The sequence below is a fragment of the Colias philodice genome, chromosome 7 (genome assembly GCF_061535455.1).
Source record: "Colias philodice isolate Cphi_HAF_F1 chromosome 7, ilColPhil1 Martin Lab GWU primary, whole genome shotgun sequence".
NCBI classification, from domain to species: domain Eukaryota; kingdom Metazoa; phylum Arthropoda; class Insecta; order Lepidoptera; family Pieridae; genus Colias; species Colias philodice.
Window position 1 is genome coordinate 5,402,835 of NC_143092.1, and position 16,507 is coordinate 5,419,341.

The 16,507-nt window shown below is 33.5% G+C and overlaps 3 protein-coding genes across 4 annotated transcripts; 1 reads left to right on the top strand and 2 right to left on the bottom strand.

Moving 5' to 3' along the window:
- Nucleotides 1–1,132: 1,132 nt before the first annotated feature.
- On the bottom strand, nucleotides 1,133–9,018 carry mbt (serine/threonine-protein kinase PAK mbt). Of its 2 annotated transcripts, none has more exons than XM_089697270.1 (10): nucleotides 8,864–9,018; nucleotides 8,272–8,430; nucleotides 7,569–8,142; nucleotides 7,247–7,350; nucleotides 6,046–6,237; nucleotides 5,213–5,389; nucleotides 4,593–4,715; nucleotides 4,051–4,215; nucleotides 2,349–2,567; nucleotides 1,133–1,869 (listed from the first exon to the last, which is right to left on the bottom strand). In XM_089697270.1, exons 2-9 carry the CDS (start codon nucleotides 8,410–8,412, stop codon nucleotides 2,361–2,363), a joined length of 1,683 nt encoding a protein of 560 aa, XP_089553396.1. In that variant the 5' UTR covers nucleotides 8,413–8,430; nucleotides 8,864–9,018; the 3' UTR covers nucleotides 1,133–1,869; nucleotides 2,349–2,360. The 2 variants fall into 2 exon arrangements, with proteins under 2 accessions (XP_089553396.1, XP_089553395.1); XM_089697269.1 differs by lacking the exon at nucleotides 8,864–9,018 and adding an exon at nucleotides 8,643–8,857.
- A 663-nt stretch (nucleotides 9,019–9,681) lies between these two features.
- LOC149487060 (pre-mRNA splicing factor CG9213) lies at nucleotides 9,682–13,952 on the top strand. The gene is made up of 5 exons (XM_089697271.1): nucleotides 9,682–9,960; nucleotides 10,039–10,884; nucleotides 10,985–11,368; nucleotides 13,300–13,638; nucleotides 13,718–13,952. Exons 1-5 carry the CDS (start codon nucleotides 9,883–9,885, stop codon nucleotides 13,853–13,855), a joined length of 1,785 nt encoding a protein of 594 aa, XP_089553397.1. The 5' UTR covers nucleotides 9,682–9,882; the 3' UTR covers nucleotides 13,856–13,952.
- On the bottom strand, nucleotides 13,947–15,276 carry LOC149487061 (dnaJ homolog subfamily C member 17). Its single transcript, XM_089697272.1, has 3 exons — nucleotides 15,038–15,276; nucleotides 14,311–14,917; nucleotides 13,947–14,157 (listed from the first exon to the last, which is right to left on the bottom strand). Exons 1-3 carry the CDS (start codon nucleotides 15,110–15,112, stop codon nucleotides 13,967–13,969), a joined length of 873 nt encoding a protein of 290 aa, XP_089553398.1. The 5' UTR covers nucleotides 15,113–15,276; the 3' UTR covers nucleotides 13,947–13,966.
- Nucleotides 15,277–16,507: the final 1,231 nt, after the last annotated feature.

Below are 16,507 nucleotides of genomic sequence, written 5' to 3' on the forward strand. Positions count from 1 at the left end.
CGATAGTTATTGGACTTCGAGGAGGACTGGTGTTTTCTACAAATTCTTAAAAATCTCATATGAAATGTCAAAATTCTCACCTTGAGTGACATACTCACCTCAAAATCTTACACCTCGTATAGTTTTCTAATATCAGGTAAGTTACAAAATAAAACACTAGTTTTCTTTCAAAAATCTATATATCATAACAGTTCTTAACAACGTGACAATATTACAATATATTTGGCATATACCTTAAAAATTGAGTCACAATAAATTACACATCTATACTTCTATTGCTTCTCGAGGATGAGTGAAAGTTTGTGATGAAACAGTCGAGTGCGATGTGCAAAATCAAACAATGCAAACCGTTAAGGCACTTAATCTATAAGGCAGCAAACATCTACAATATGTGCAGGCACTGGCAATAATCTTATGTGAGGCTTATAGCCGTTTAAACAAAAGTGACGATTGCACTTATTTAGTAATTGACAAAACGTCCTTTGATACTACGGTACTCAAAAATATTGAGTACACAATTTATAATCTGTCTAAATTACACAACATCGAAAATAGTCAATAGCAAAATTCTATTTTAGGGAAGGCGGAACAAACATGAATATGCCTTTCGTAAGTACTGAATAATTAAGTAAACTAGCTGCTACAAGATAAAATGTTCAGTCTAAATTTATTCTAATATGCTAGCATTGTCCAACAATTTAAGTAAACACTTCACATGCAAAATCTTTGTAACACAGTTCATTAGTAAATAAATTAACATGATTATTATTGGAATGTGAAGAAAAATAGTTAAAGAAATTAGTGACACAAACATTATTCTTAAAATTGATTATCGAAATATTATATCAATTTGTCCATAACAAATTAGGCCACACCTATAAAAATATATTCAATCCAAAAATCAAATATTCGACCAATTATAATTTATTCGCATAAACATTTTATGAGCTACCAATACAAAATACATATAAAAATTACAATAGTCATTATATTGATTTAATAATACTGATTAATTTTAAATTGAGGCACTGAACCTGGCACTAATGTCTAATCACTTTACCCACTTGTAAGAAATAAATTTTATACCAAATATATTACTAATTATACAATAACAAAGGCCTCAACGTGATTTTTTTACCCGACTGCCAAAGAAGGAGGGTAATGTTTTTCGAGTGTATGTAAGTATGTATGTATGTCTTTTCCTTTGTGACCACCTGTAGCCTAAACGGCTTGATGGGTTTTGATGTATGAGGTATCGTTAGATTTGTCTTGATTACGGGAGTGTCATAGGATACATTTTATCCTAAAAGTCCCACGGGATAAAGACATAATAATATTTTTTCTAAATTTTTACTCTTTTTTTAGTGTGCAGTCGGGTATTTTGTTTTTTTAATAATAATTACTTGTTTCAATAATATAACTAATGAAATATTAAAATGCCAATGGACGGGGCGAAAAAATCTTAACTAACATTTAAGGCATCGTTATAACCTAGGAAAATTGTATATTATAACCAACAATCTATGGCAAAACAATAATATCGTCAACAATATAAATAACTTTGCAGAAAAATAGAAGAGTTGATTTATATACTACACGCATGCATAACATAAGGAATGAGTCGTTAATACTTAGTATATTAATAATTACTATTATAGTGGAATGATTCACTGGATTTCTGAAACATAGTGATGACACTTAAAAATATTAGTCGCCAATAAAGCTGTCATCATAAAACGTGTATATTATTTTAAATGCTGTTAAGGAAAGGTGGAAACAATGTCATGATAATTGTTGTCAGCAAAAGCTGATTTCGTCATTGGTTCACTCGGAGAGCGTTCAACTTCGTAACTTGTATGTCTTGTGATCCTGTAAATAAAAAAACCTTTATAAATTTGCTGAATCGATAGTTTTACGATTAATGCGTTGCTCGCTCTTTAAAAATAAGCAAATTTATTTAAAAATGAAGACATTTTGTCCCTAAAATATGTTTGTCAATATTTGCATTTTATTTTTGGGCTTAATGACTGGATACCGATGTGATGCAGACAACCGGGCAACTCAACTAGGTTTTTTAAGTCCCATCTGAAATTTTCGGCAGGCCACATAAGCTGCTATGGTTAAATTTTATCTGTGACGTGTTGACGTGACAACGTCTTATGATTCGATAGATCTGGTTGCACGCACGAAAAAACATGACTCATGCGGCGTTACCTCGCTCTGAGGCGTTCCATGTAAGGCTTGAAGTGCAAGCGAGAGCGCGGAACAAGCGACAAAGAAGCACAATCGGACGTTCAACTATCGTCAGTATACCGACTTTACAGACAACCAATTTTTTTTTACGGTACATAGTGGTGCGGTCACGAGGGCGGCGGCGGCTGCAGCGGCACGAGCAGCGCGGGCGGGCCGGCGCGGCGCAGGAACGGGTGGTGCAGCAGGCGCGCCGCCGAGTGCCGCTGCGCCGGGTCGCGCACCAGCGCGCACTCCAGGAACGCGCCCACGTCGCCCGGGCAGCGCGCCAGACCGCGCGGTCTGGGGGGCGGCATGTCGCGGATGCGCCGCATCGCCTGCACGCATACATAACATACTAGAGGTCCGCCCCGTGGTACATATTTTGCAATAAAGGGTAGCCTATGTCTTTTCTCGAGTATCAAAATATCTCCATACCAAATTTCATGCAAATTGGTTCAGTAGTTTAGGCGTGATTGAGTAACAGACAGACAGACAGAGTTACTTTCGCAGTTATATTAGTATGGATTTATTAGTGACTAGCTTTCCACCCGCGGCTTCGCCCGCGTTCTCAAAAAAAACCCGCATAGTTCCCGTTGCCATGGAATTTCCGGGATAAAACCTATCCTTTAATTTTGGCGTTGCCACCACCGCTGCTAAGCTCAGCTCAGCTGCATATGCAGTTCGAAGAATAAGGCATCTCACCGATGAAGATACGGCTAGATTGGTTTATTTTAGTTACTTTCATAGCATTATGTCCTATGGAATTCTACTATGGGGCAGGGCTGCAGATATAGAAACTATATTTATATTACAGAAAAGAGCCATACGCTCTATATATAATTTACGTGCTCGGGACTCACTAAGAGATCTCTTTAAGAATATTGGTATCCTCACTGTACCATCACAGTATATATTTAATAATGTTTTACATGTACACAAAAACGCGGACTTACACACAAAAGTAGGAGATAGACACTGTTATGGCACAAGGAATAGAAATAAAATTGAAATGCCATTTTATAGGTTAGCTAAAGTTAAAAATTCATTTATGGGCCAAGGTATACGTTTTTACAATAGAATTCCTCATAGTATTAAAGAGTTTAGTAGTGTTAAATTTAAAACTTATTTAAAAAATGTATTAGTTCAGAGAGCCTACTACAGCATTAAGGAATATATGGAAGATGAAAATCCATGGAGGGTTGTCGCGTAAGAATAACAGGACAGTTCTTTGGCATATTATGATAATATATAATATTATGTAGTTAGATGTAAGTAACATGTAATGTAAAATTATATTGTATATGGACATGACTTTAAAAGAGCAACTATGGAGTTTCTTGCCGGTTCTTCTCCATAGATACTGCTTTCCGAATCGGTGGTAAATTTAAAGAATGTAATGACGATTCAAAAGTGCTTCTGGAAGAAGTCTAATTGAATAAATAAATGTTTGAGTTTGAGTTTGAGTTTGAGTTTAATCCTAGTTACCCTCTATATGTGTGCTAAATTTCATTGTAATCGGTTCAGTAGTGTTTGCGTGAAGGAGTAACAAACATACACATCCATCCTCACATACTTTCGCATTTATAATATTAGTAGGATAGTAGGATGAAATAAAATATGCATGTATATTCTTCAAATGGATCATCACGGTAGTTGAAGTGGAACCTCAAACTTCAAATTGAAAGATGATGCTTTCCACGCACGCACATACGAATAAGTGTAAAATTTAGTAACAAAATTATTATGTTATGCAAATACAAAATTTCATGAAAATACGATAGTTTATTTGACATATGTGTACAAGTCCATAATACTCACCTGCAATGGTGGTTCATTGAAGAATGGCGGTTCCCCGTCGATCATCTCGATGACCATGATACCGAGCGACCATACATCTACTTCCGGTCCGTACGGCAGACGCGACACAACTTCCGGCGACATCCAATATGGCGTGCCGACGAGAGATTTGCGCTTTGGCAGTTCCTGTGTACAATCAATTAGTATTGATTAACTTAATGACACAAAGAATTAACTATTAATTAACTTTTGTTGCTAGTATGTACTTATTTTTGATGAGGAAGCAATTAATAAAAAATAACATTGGATTTGACTTTTGGACAAAAAAGAAAAAGTAAATTTAAATTTAATAAAAAAGGGCAGTATAAGTAATCTACTGAATCAACATCAAAAATAGTGATTAAAGGATTGTAGGGATTTAATTGTATCGTTTATTTCAATAATAAAGAGGTAAGTATTATGCAGCATTTTTTAGGCATTAAAACATATTTGTGACCACCAAAAAAATATACACATATTTTTTTCACTTATTACATAATATATTATACATCTTAAATTCTTACCTGTGATACTTGAGCACAAAAACCAAAGTCAGATAATTTGACGCGTCCATCAGCAGTCATAAGAATAGAGTCCGATTTTATATCCCGATGGATTACACCTTGCCCATGTAAGAATGCTAAAGCCTGTTGACAAAGTTAGATTTGAATATAAAGTTTTGTTTCAGTCAATTATGATCAATTAAAAGCTTTTATAAATCAATTGTATATTTTAAAATATTTAGGAATAAATGCTATGAATAATTTGGCACACTATTTAAATTTTTACATCTAATATTATCGAAAGTAATTAATAAGTATATAAGTTTTTATAACCACACAATTCAATATAGACAATATTTGATTACCACTACTACCACAACCTCTTGAATGAAAAAAGATACAAAAAATTATAAAACAGTTTCTTCATTGATAATAATCTATACTAATATTATAAAGAGGAAAGGTTTGAATGTATGTATGTATGGTTTTCACGCATAAACTACTGGACCGATTTTGATGAAATTCGGCACTGATAATCTTTAGACCCTGTGAAAGAACATAGGCTACCTTTTATTGCGAAATATGTACCACGGGCGAAGCCGGGGCGGATCGCTAGTACTTAATATAAAAATAAAGCATACCTTCAAGCACTGTTTACAAACAGTAGCAATTTGTTCTGGGTCCATTCTCGCTCTAGTGACTATTTGGGTGAGAGAGGCGCCTGCCATGTATTCCATCACAACCCATAATTCATTGCCCACTAAGTATGAAGCATACATCTCCACTATATTTGGGTGAGGGTAGTCACGCATTATCACCTGTTAGAACAATTATTGTATTAGTTAAAACGATTATTATAAGTAATGACTGAATATAGTTTTGGGTTATTAGAAATTTATATTGAAAAATTAACAAAAAATCGTATTTTTCATAAATTTATTTAGAAACATAGTCATCGCCCCTTTCATTGTGTAATTTAAGAAATATTATACCAACTCCATACTTTACATTTTAACACAAGCATCTACTCTTCCAACTTCACATCTACTATAACAATTACTCATTAAAAAATTGGATGTTTGTAAAGTAGGTTAACGATCGAGATGTTAACGTGATAACGTTATCACGTTAACATCTCGATCGTTAACCTTATTGGTGGCAGCGCTCGAGATGAGACGGGAGATCGGTCCGTCTCTCTCTCGATATACCTGCGATCGCGCTCGTGAGGTTTTGGTGTGACACAAGTTTCTGAACATGTCACCCGACTAAAACGATTTTAAAAACGTTATCACGTTAAAAAGACGGGTTGCACTCCGGGAGTGCCGGCAGAAGTGAAAACTTGATTATTTACGTTGAGCATGTTTGATATCTATCCGTCTTACGCTTTTTCGATCAGGTCACGTGTCCTGACGCGAGTTTAAGATTTTATACCCAACGCCGCTAAAGAAGTTTTCACTTCAAAAATTCAACTCACCACTTCATTAAACAACAGCTCCCGTCTCTGCTGGTTAAGCAAGTTCATCATTTTGACGGCAACGCGGCGTCGCGTCCTCGTGTCCGTAGCCACGCACACCACGCCCGTACTACCTTTGCCGATCTTACTGAATCCCGTCAACGTTTCTCTGGGATCACCCTCGCTTACTACCAGGCGTAATGCGGCGCGGAACTAAAATTTAATGATAATTGTTTATAATTAAATACAAAATGCCAATGAGACGTGTGTTTGAGTGTAAACGTAAACTGATATTCAGTTTATAAGAACATTCCATAGAATCTTTTCAAACAACAAAAGAATACTCTATGCCTGTTTACACTAAAATAATTTTACATAGTGGGGTTTGTTGAGCATTCACTTGTTTGATGTAAATGCAATATTTGCAACATTACTGAAGTGCATTAGTGTTAAACAAATGAAAAAAGAGAACAAAAACGATAGCAAGAAATATATATTTCGTGAAAATGTTAGCTTAATTGATGCAGAACATTGTGATTAAAAATTTAATATAACTTAGTTCAATTATTTAAGACATAATTTAAGGTACATAAAATTTACATTAATTGATGTCTTCGATCATCGTTTAAAATAGATGAAAATGTCATGTGTTGCAATATTTGCCAAAGCCCAAAACCTAGGTAATAAATCAAATTAATTTATTAAAATTTCACTGATAAAAACTGGCAGTCTTGCATGATTACATAGTATGTGATAAACATGTTAAATAATAGCATAATTCTAAGAAGTCATGCTACATTGCCTGGTAATTGGTTTAATGACTTTTTAAAAGGCTACTGTAAATACAAGCTGCATTACATATTCGTGATAAAAACATGCATTCACACTAAAATGTACACGATAAAATAGAATCAGCTAATTATAATTTATCCATTCTTATCTATTTTAAACAATACTGACACATCTTTTTATAAAAAAAAACAACTTTTGAATTTATTATTGATAATATTATCTTCCTAGTATTATCAACATAAAAAGAAGACACTGATACTATACATTTTGTAAATGATTGTAGGATTCATTAGATATATTTTTAGTGAGACAAAAAAATATGAATATCCTGCTCTAATTAAAAAATTATCTACTCCATCGCAAAGTAAAGCATCAATAAATAAATTGACTAATATCATTTGTATAATTGTATTGGTATAGTATGTATTACCTGTTCATGGGTCAACCGTAACTCATGTTTAGAGGCGGCGAGGGGCAACTGCGTGGCGGGGGGCGGAGGCCCTGGGTGTCGAACACCACTAGGGTATGAATCACCTAAAATTTACATATTATTGTAGCTTATTATTCAAGGCACATGCGCAACAACAAATCTTGACCTTATTTGTCAAGTTACGATGGATTATTGTTTAAGTTACTATCATTATTGCAATTTTATAATCCTCCTGATCATTTTATAGGCCTCATCAATTTAAAATTCCTTAAATTATACAAATACAAGCACAAGAGTTCTTTAATAATTAAATTATACATACCTAAATTCATATTATTTCCATTCATACCAAGTGGTTGTTGATGCATCACAGGCTGTGGAGGTGGATGATTATGTTGATAAGGTATATTCGCATTTTGTATGTTCTGATATGTCATATTTGATTGCTGATTGTCATTCACATCATTTGTTGATCTTATTGTTGCTTCATGAGCGTGCTGTGACCATTCAACTGGGGATTCTCTTATTGGTTGATTAAGAGTGTAGTTGCTCTGTTCACGGCGTAAGCTTGGATATTGAGCAGGGGCAGGTACATTTGGCGGGGATTCTTCAGGTACAACTGGCGGGATGTTAGCCTGACTACGTAAGTCACGTCTTATTCTTGGTGGGCTAGAACTCCTTAAAGAGTTTGATCTGGCAACATTTGACGTTTTTGGTAAAACAACACCATTCTGTATTGGCTGAGACGTAGGATTGGTAGATGTGGGACGTGATATTGCTGCTACTGAACTTGTTCTGTGATCACCCCTCACTACAGTCTTTAAATCTAATATCTCAGTAGGTGTTATTTCGGATGGATCCACTAAGGGTAGTGGCCTATTGGTAGACTTCAATATCTGTAAAATATATTTAAATTTAAAAAAAAAACTCATAATGTAATTTGTGTACTTGCATTTGAATAACAAAAGTGTCAAATATGGATTTGGTAAACAAATATCGTAATTTAGTATTTATTTTAAACATACCTGATTGTTTCCAACTAGTGAGGCCCATTGTAATGGAAGGCCAACAAATTTGCCCTCTCTTCTATCAAACCCAGTATGAACTCTATGCTCGAAGTTACTGGGAGGTGAAATCAAAGGCTTCTTCTTTTTCTTCGAAAACATTTTAATGTATTAAATTCACTGCAACACAATTTTTTGTTAAATTTTCTTCAAACTCAATTAACGATATATAAATACAATTAATCACACAAAAACACTAAACAAAGTCAATACAGTATAAAAAAGAAAGCGAAATGTCGACAACAATCAATTTTCGTTACGTTACGATAATTAGAGACTGCAATTTCAAGAAATAATATTAAGCTAGCTTTTCAGTTAACGTAAATACATACCAATTTTAAATGAAATCTCTTCTAGTAATAGGGGATAATGTTAATCTAATTTCACTTCCATGTAATTCGTCGTAGCCATGCCCTACTCACTACTCGGTACTTAAAATTGAATAGTAGGTAGGTATGCGTTTAAATTGACAGTCAACATTCAACATAGCATTCGATTCACACGATTCACAAAACTATAGTGAAAGATGAGTGAAAGTTGAGACATTGAAAACATACATTGAACGCGTAAAAACACAATCACTTGATAATAATAATTACATAATACATATTCGTCGAAATTACAATGAACATTTAATAGTTTTTTCAAAATTAATACTTAATTAATGATTTATGACAGATCACAGAAGTTCCGTCAGTTGGATCGTTTTGCACCACAGAATATATAATATTCTATACTCCACATTCCACAACCGCAATATACTCTGTTTTAAGGTTTTGCACGTTTTGCACGGTCGTTGCACGGTGCACTAGTGATGGAATGACAGTTTTAGTTTTTACTGAGTGAATCAGAGTGATTGAATGAGTATGGAACGTATAATCTGTGATACGATACTACGATTTATTATACTTCGTTCAAACTTGGTTCAAACTGAAGCGAACCCCAGTAATGGCACTGGGGGTTTGCATTTTTTTTCAATTTAGAACGCGCTCAAACCTCACTCTGGATGAATCAGTAAACAGTGGGAATGTATCGTCCATGATCGTCCATAAAAGCATGGACAAATATATGTAAAAGTATATGTCTATCCGTAAATGTACATACGTGGTATATCCATTACCTATCTATGTCCATCGTCGAGTCACGCGACGAATAGCGAATACGAATGTCTATATAATTCGCTTCCACTCACCACTGTATTATAAACACAGAGCAAGTAATATATATAGTACCTAGTTATAAACACAGTGTTAGAAAGTATATATTTTAAAGTGTATTATGTACATACGTATAAACTTATATGAATAGTTTGGACATGAATTTGATTATGAATATTTTTTTAATATTTAATCTGTCCTACAATATGACATATTGACATTACAGTGATGCTCGCAGTGATGAGTGAATGAAATTTCAAATTTGTCAATAAAATTATTGTCAAGTGTCAACAAACTTGAAACTACCACGAAACTACAAAAAACCATCAAAAACTTAGCGAACACGTTCTATAAACTCATTTAAATAAAGCAGTGGTAGTGCTATTGTATATTTAATATAAAAGTTATTTTAACAATGAAGGAAAAGCGACACAAAAATCACAAGAAAAACAAAGATAGCAAAGTTCCCAAAAAAAGCAAAAGGCGCTATACAGTAATAAACATTCATTTGTAGTAAAATTTTTCATATTATAATGTTTCGGTTATATCCATTTCATAATATTAATTTCAGGATTCAGACTCTTCGAGCACATCAGGTTCGGAAGAATGGGTAGAAAAAACTTCCAATAAAGACGCAGACCGTGATGAATGGATGTCAATGAGTGGAATGATCAAAACATACACAAAAGATGATATTAGACCTAAACGAGAGGATACTAAGAAACACATCGATTCATATAATCCTTCAACAAGTAGTAGGGAACTTAACCCATATTGGAAAGATGGGGGGACAGGATTACCACAAACTGCTGAACAATATCGGAAATCTAAACCATTTATGAAACCTTCAAACGACGATGATTATTATTCAAGAAAGTTTTCAAATTCTCATGATAGATCAAGTCATTCTGAAAGTACTAGCAAAAGAGAAGAACAAGGAAATAATTACAGAAAATCATACAAATGGCGAAAGGATAATGATGACGATAACAAATCGTTAGATATTATATCAGAGCCAAAATATAAACCAGCTGAAAAAGATAAGGTGTCTGAACCTCAAAATTTATCAGTCAAAGACAAACCTGATGATGCATATCTAAGTGATGAAAAGATGAATAAATTGGCTGCAAAAATTGTTAAAGCAGAAATAATGGGTGATAATGCCCTAGTAACAAAGTTAAAGGCTAAATTAGAGGCTGCAAGGGAATACAGAAAGAATAATCCAGATGCAGCAAATGATGAAGATGGTATTTTGTTAATGTCTACAAGTAGTAGTGGTAATAGTCGTCCTTTAATGAAAAATTCTCATGATGGTGATGCAAAAAGTAGAAGTAGTAAACGGAAGGCAGAAACACATGATCCTACTGGCAGAGTTAAATACTTTGGCAATGATGATAACTACAACCTTGCAGATATGGTAAGCTTTTAAATTATACTTAGACTTATTTGATTGTTTGCTGTTTTCAATTACTTTGATTTTTTTAATGTTTTTATTTAATTCTATAAAATATTTTTAGTTCCAACAAGAAAAGTATGGTTCAAATTATGATGCTGATGCTGAACTAGCCCAAATTGCAAGTAAAAGTAAAAATCCCAATGACGATCTGGAGGATATATTTGTGGATGAAATTTCTAAGAATAGAAATGCTGCCAGAGACAGTGAACGGGAAAAAGCACAAGCCATAAAACAAAGTCAGAAATTAGAAAAATCATTAGATGGTTGTGAACATTGTTTTGACTCAAAGAATATGATAAAACATCTTGTAATAAGTTGCGGTAACAAAGTATACTTGGCACTCCCTGGTAGAAAATCTTTGGTAAAAGGTCATTGTATTTTAACAACTATTCAACATAACACCTGTGTAACAGCCTTGGATGAAGATATATGGGAAGAAATAATGGTAAGCTATTAAAAATGTTACTTCAAAATAACATTATGGAAACATTTCCAAAGCACAAAGATTTAATACTACTACGATACAGGGTGTACCAAAAAGTAGTGATGAACGGAAGCTGAGAGGTAGAGGACCTAGAGGGCTATCCGAATCACCCCCATGTATGTTATGCGATTTTTCGTATTTTCGGAGTTATGACGTTTTTTTCAATTTTTCACCTATCGCCGAGTACGATGATATTTTCACTCATGCTGACGTCAATGATTGCGCAAGATGCTTGATTTTTTTTTGTGTGCTAAGCTGAAAGATAGGCCAATTCAGTATGGTAACATTTACTATCGTTAGATCTTTGAATGGAATAAAAAAAAGAATTAAATGGCAAGAAAGATAAAATTACCCAGTATGTTCACCACTTCAAGGGCCCGTAAAAAAATAAAATCACATAAAAAAAGTTTTCCATTTGACTTTTAAAAACTTGCTCTATCTATCAGATAGCTACCCTGAAAATTTCATTTTATTATTCAGAAGGCTTCAATCGAAAAATTTAAATCTAAATGTGGTAAGTGCAAAAATTGAATTAACATTATGATCATTAAAACCAATAAATAGGTGTTTATTTACCAGAAATTTTTAAAATAACCCCGCTGTTGCTCAATGCAAGTGCGACATCACCGTAAAAAGTTGTCTTTTAAATGTCTGAATGCCCTTTTATCATTTTTAATGGTTTCTTCTGCTACTATGAATTTCCGGGTTATTTCGTCCAAATTGTGGCAGTCTCTCGTCTTTGTAGTATACCCACGGAAAAAAATCAATAGGGTTTGTGTCCGGAGACCGTGCAGGCCAGGCTAAAGGGCAAAGATACCCTGAAAGATGGATTGGTCGTTGCAGACTGCGCATGCGCCGGTAACGCCTGCCTTAAAGCCTGGCCTCTACGGTCCCTCGACCTAAACCCCATTGATTTGTTTCAATGGGAATACTAAAAAGACCTCGGCTACTTGAGAGAATGCCACAATTTGGACGAAATAACCCGGAAATTCATAGTAGCAGAAGAAACCATTAAAAATGATAAAAGGGCATTCAGACATTTAAAAGACAACTTTTTACGGTGATGTCGCACTTGCATTGAGCAACAGCGGGGTTATTTTAAAAATTTCTGGAAATTAAACACCTATTTATTGGTTTTAATGATCATCATGTTAATTCAATTTTTGCACTTACCACATTTAGATTTAAATTTTTCGATTGAAGCCTTCTGAATAATAAAATGAAATTTTCAGGGTAGCTATCTGATAGATAGAGCAAGTTTTTAAAAGTCAAACGGAAAACTTTTTTTATGTGATTTTATTTTTTTACGGGCCCTTGAAGTGGTGAACATACTGGGTAATTTTATCTTTCTTGCCATTTAATTCTTTTTTTTATTCCATTCAAAGATCTAACGATAGTAAATGTTACCATACTGAATTGGCCTATCTTTCAGCTTAGCACACAAAAAAAATCAAGCATCTTGCGCAATCATTGACGTCAGCATGAGTGAAAATATCATCGTACTCGGCGATAGGTGAAAAATTAAAAAAAACGTCATAACTCCGAAAATACGAAAAATCGCATAACATACATGGGGGTGATTCGGATAGCCCTCTAGGTCCTCTACCTCTCAGCTTCCGTTCATCACTACTTTTTGGTACACCCTGTATAACACTTTTAAAGCAGTAGTTAAATTTCAAAGTTATCATTTAATATTGACCCATACATATACCAATTATACAACATACAAATAGACAAATCCTTTAGATAATAATTAGTCCCCAAAAGCAAATGATTTTAAAACCATTTTTTTACATGAATCAATGAATAACTTACCTTTAAATTCAATAGTCAATACTGTACTCTTTAATTTTAATGTACCTTATAAAGTAAAAATTGGTTTTTATTTTTAGAATTACAGGAAAATGGTAACACAATTTTTTAACTTGCAAAATCAAGATGTTGTATTTTATGAGACAGCTACAAGACTCCATAGATACCCACACTTTGTTATAAATTGTGTGCCACTGCCAAGGGATGTTGGTGACATGGCATCCATTTATTTCAAAAAAGCTTTGCTAGAATGTGAGGCGGAATGGTCTATGAATAAAAAAGTAGTTGACCTAAAAGGCAAAAACATTAGAAAAGGCATACCTAAGGGCTTGCCCTACTTTTGGGTGGATTTTGGCATGGATCCAGGTTTTGCTCATGTCATTGAAGACCAACAACTATTTCCTAAAACATTTGGTGAAGTATGTATTTCTTTACAGTTTTAAACTAATTAATTTATCTTTTATTATTTGTGTTATTACATACCTTATCTTTTTTCAGGAAATAATTGCAGGCATGTTAGACTTAGATCACAGTTCATGGAGAAACCCTCAAAGAGAATATGGTGATGTACAAAGAAAGAAAGTAATAGAATTTGTTAATGATTGGAAGCCATTTGAGAAAAGTCTTAAAAATTGAGATCTTAATCACAAATAATTCTCATAAGTATTTGTGTTGTGGAAAATTAATCTTGTAAGACTTTCCAATTGGCTTGTAAATAAAAATCATGTTATATTTAATTATATTGTTTTATTTTCCTTCTTCCTCTTTCATCATTTCTTCTATTAGTCTTTGTCGTTCTGCTGCTTGTCTCATTTTTGTTAGAACTACAGATTCATAATCTCTATCTGATATTAAGCTAGCTTCTGTGACTTTTTTCTTTGTTGTTAATATTGGTCGGTCATTAACCCACTTTAATGTGAGTGGATTATCTGGTAAACCTAGAATAAACAAAAGGTGATTTATACAATACTTCATACAAAGGGAACTGTTTAACATTGAGTACAAATGATTTATAAAGCAATTATTACAGAAAACTTGTGGAAATCTTAAAGTAATCTTGTTTTTTAAGAATAATAAATTTCATCTGTTACCTTTTTCAAATTCAACTGCCATTTCAGAGGCTTCTTTAGTTGCAAATTCTACAAGAGCACTGCCCTTTTTCTTGGGTGACACAATTAAAGCCACAATCTCTCCATATTTCTTTAAAAATCTTCTTAAATTATTTTCATCATATCCACCATTATTTGCATCATTTTTATCAACATTCCATTTTATCTTAATTCTATTTAAATTTGAATCCCATACTGGTTGACTAAGGCGACCTAAAGTCCTCTGGATCTCTTCCTTAACTCTTTGTTGTTCTTCTTGAAGCAATTTGCTGCCTTCTTTTTGTAATCTTGCTATTTCAGCAGCTAGCTTCTGTTCATCTGTTAGAACTTTGGTACTACTAATATTGGCTTCTCGTTCACGTCTTTCCAAGTCCTCTTTGAGTTTCTGCCGTTTACTATCTAACTCTCTATGCCTCAACTTTGCGGCTTCTTTCGCTCTTAAAACTTTATCGTATGCATCGCGTGCTGCTTTATCAGTTAAAATTTCTAGGGCACGGGATAATTCATGAAAAGTCTCGGCTGCTTTAGGGTTGTCAGGATTTTTGTCTGGGTGACATAAAAGGGCTTTTTTACGGTAAGCCTTTTTGATCTGAAATAATAAATATTGAATAGTATTTTGAATTCTAATTATTTATTATTTTTTGAATTAATAATAAAACTATATAATAATATTAACACATGAAATAAACTAAATACAAATTTTACTCACTTCAGATTCAGTAGCTGTTAACTTAACATCAAGAATTGTATACAAATCAAGCTCTTCAATACTTTTTTTAGCCATATTCAAAACACAAAATCTTACAGCTATCAAAACGTAATGATTATTATTTGATTATTCGTGGATAAGTTATACAAATTACAAATGAATTTTAAATATTTAATTTGCTTGATGCAATTTGATGTTATGAATTTTGACTTTTGAGTTTTGACGGATCACAGACACGGACGAATATCACAGAGTAAATATACGGTAAATTATATCACAGATTATAATATTTCATAAAAATATAATTACGGTCATTCGTAAGTAAAATATACATAATATGATAAACTACGTATTCTTAATATTATTAAAAACGTACAATTATTTTGTTCCCTGTAAGTATGTCAATATTACACCAAAATATGTGTATTCTTTTATTTCTTTAGTTTTCCGAAAGAAAAGAATTTCATTGATCTGTAAAGCGTCTTATTCACGGTCCATCCCCGACGTACGTCAGCTCAAGGTCGCGGTGCTGGATGTATCCTACTGATTACAATTATAAACAGACGTTCGAACTGGTGCGACCGGACCACCGTACTCGTGCGGTGCGATCGACTCGCCACACGACCGCACCGCACCTAGGGTTGCCAGTATTTGATTTAAGGGTTAACAGCATCAAAAATACGAGTTTTAGTTATTTTTTACGGGAGATAATTAAAACAGCAATGTTAAATAGAGAAAATTTATTTTTGGCATTTATATTTGCTGTTGGAAGAAACAGCTTTTAATAGCTCTTCATTTTCTAAAGCGAATGTATAAAAATCTTTGCACGATAATTTAAAATTACATTTAATTAATTTGCAGCTTCGCCTTTACAGTTTCAATATTCAATCGGTTTCGGCTATCCGTCCAGGCATTGCCGCACAAAGAAAATATTCTTTGTTTAAAAATTATGATTAAACTAAACTAAATAAATTCGTATAAAAAAATAGATACACTAGTGACTAGATAATTTATTACGTTGCTAATATATGAAGTGATTAAAGGCGCAAATTATCCCTTTTTGAAATTTTCGATATTGTCGATGATAGAGGCGAAAGTATTGTAATTTTTACTGATTTTCGTTTTTATTTTTTTGCACGCCTCATAAGCGAAGCGTTGAGGTGGGTACTACTGTCACTTCGCGCAAAACATCTGATTTTTCAAACTTAAAATGTCTTTATGTATCATACATTGCACTTGTAAGATAATACATACACACACATATTAAGAAAAAACACTATTTTTAACGTTCATGATATTTTTGATGTCATTTTGGTTATTTAAACTAGTTAAAAAACAGTTTAAAAAAGTTCTGTCTTGGGCGTCCGTGTGTCTGTATGTGCGGATCCTTTTTCTTGTTAACACGATAGCGACCGAAATACTTTACTAATCGAGTCTTTTTTTTTCTCTTACGCTTGAGTATGCTCAGGA

Bases quoted from the DNA above. Each gene is read 5' to 3' on its own strand.
- mbt (XM_089697270.1), bottom strand. From the start codon at position 8,412: ATGTTTTCGAAGAAAAAGAAGAAGCCTTTGATTTCACCTCCCAGTAAC. The intron at 5,390-6,045 runs GTGAGTTGAATT...TTGTTCTAACAG, and splicing joins AGCTGTTGTTTAATGAAGTG to GTGATAATGCGTGACTACCC. The intron at 4,716-5,212 runs GTATGCTTTATT...CTTTGTCAACAG, and splicing joins TTTGTAAACAGTGCTTGAAG to GCTTTAGCATTCTTACATGG.
- LOC149487060 (XM_089697271.1), top strand. From the start codon at position 9,883: ATGAAGGAAAAGCGACACAAAAATCACAAGAAAAACAAAGATAGCAAA. The intron at 11,369-13,299 runs GTAAGCTATTAA...TTTTATTTTTAG, and splicing joins ATATATGGGAAGAAATAATG to AATTACAGGAAAATGGTAAC. The intron at 13,639-13,717 runs GTATGTATTTCT...ATCTTTTTTCAG, and splicing joins TTCCTAAAACATTTGGTGAA to GAAATAATTGCAGGCATGTT.
- LOC149487061 (XM_089697272.1), bottom strand. From the start codon at position 15,112: ATGGCTAAAAAAAGTATTGAAGAGCTTGATTTGTATACAATTCTTGAT. The intron at 14,918-15,037 runs GTGAGTAAAATT...TTATTATTTCAG, and splicing joins TAACAGCTACTGAATCTGAA to ATCAAAAAGGCTTACCGTAA. The intron at 14,158-14,310 runs GTAACAGATGAA...TGTTTATTCTAG, and splicing joins GGCAGTTGAATTTGAAAAAG to GTTTACCAGATAATCCACTC.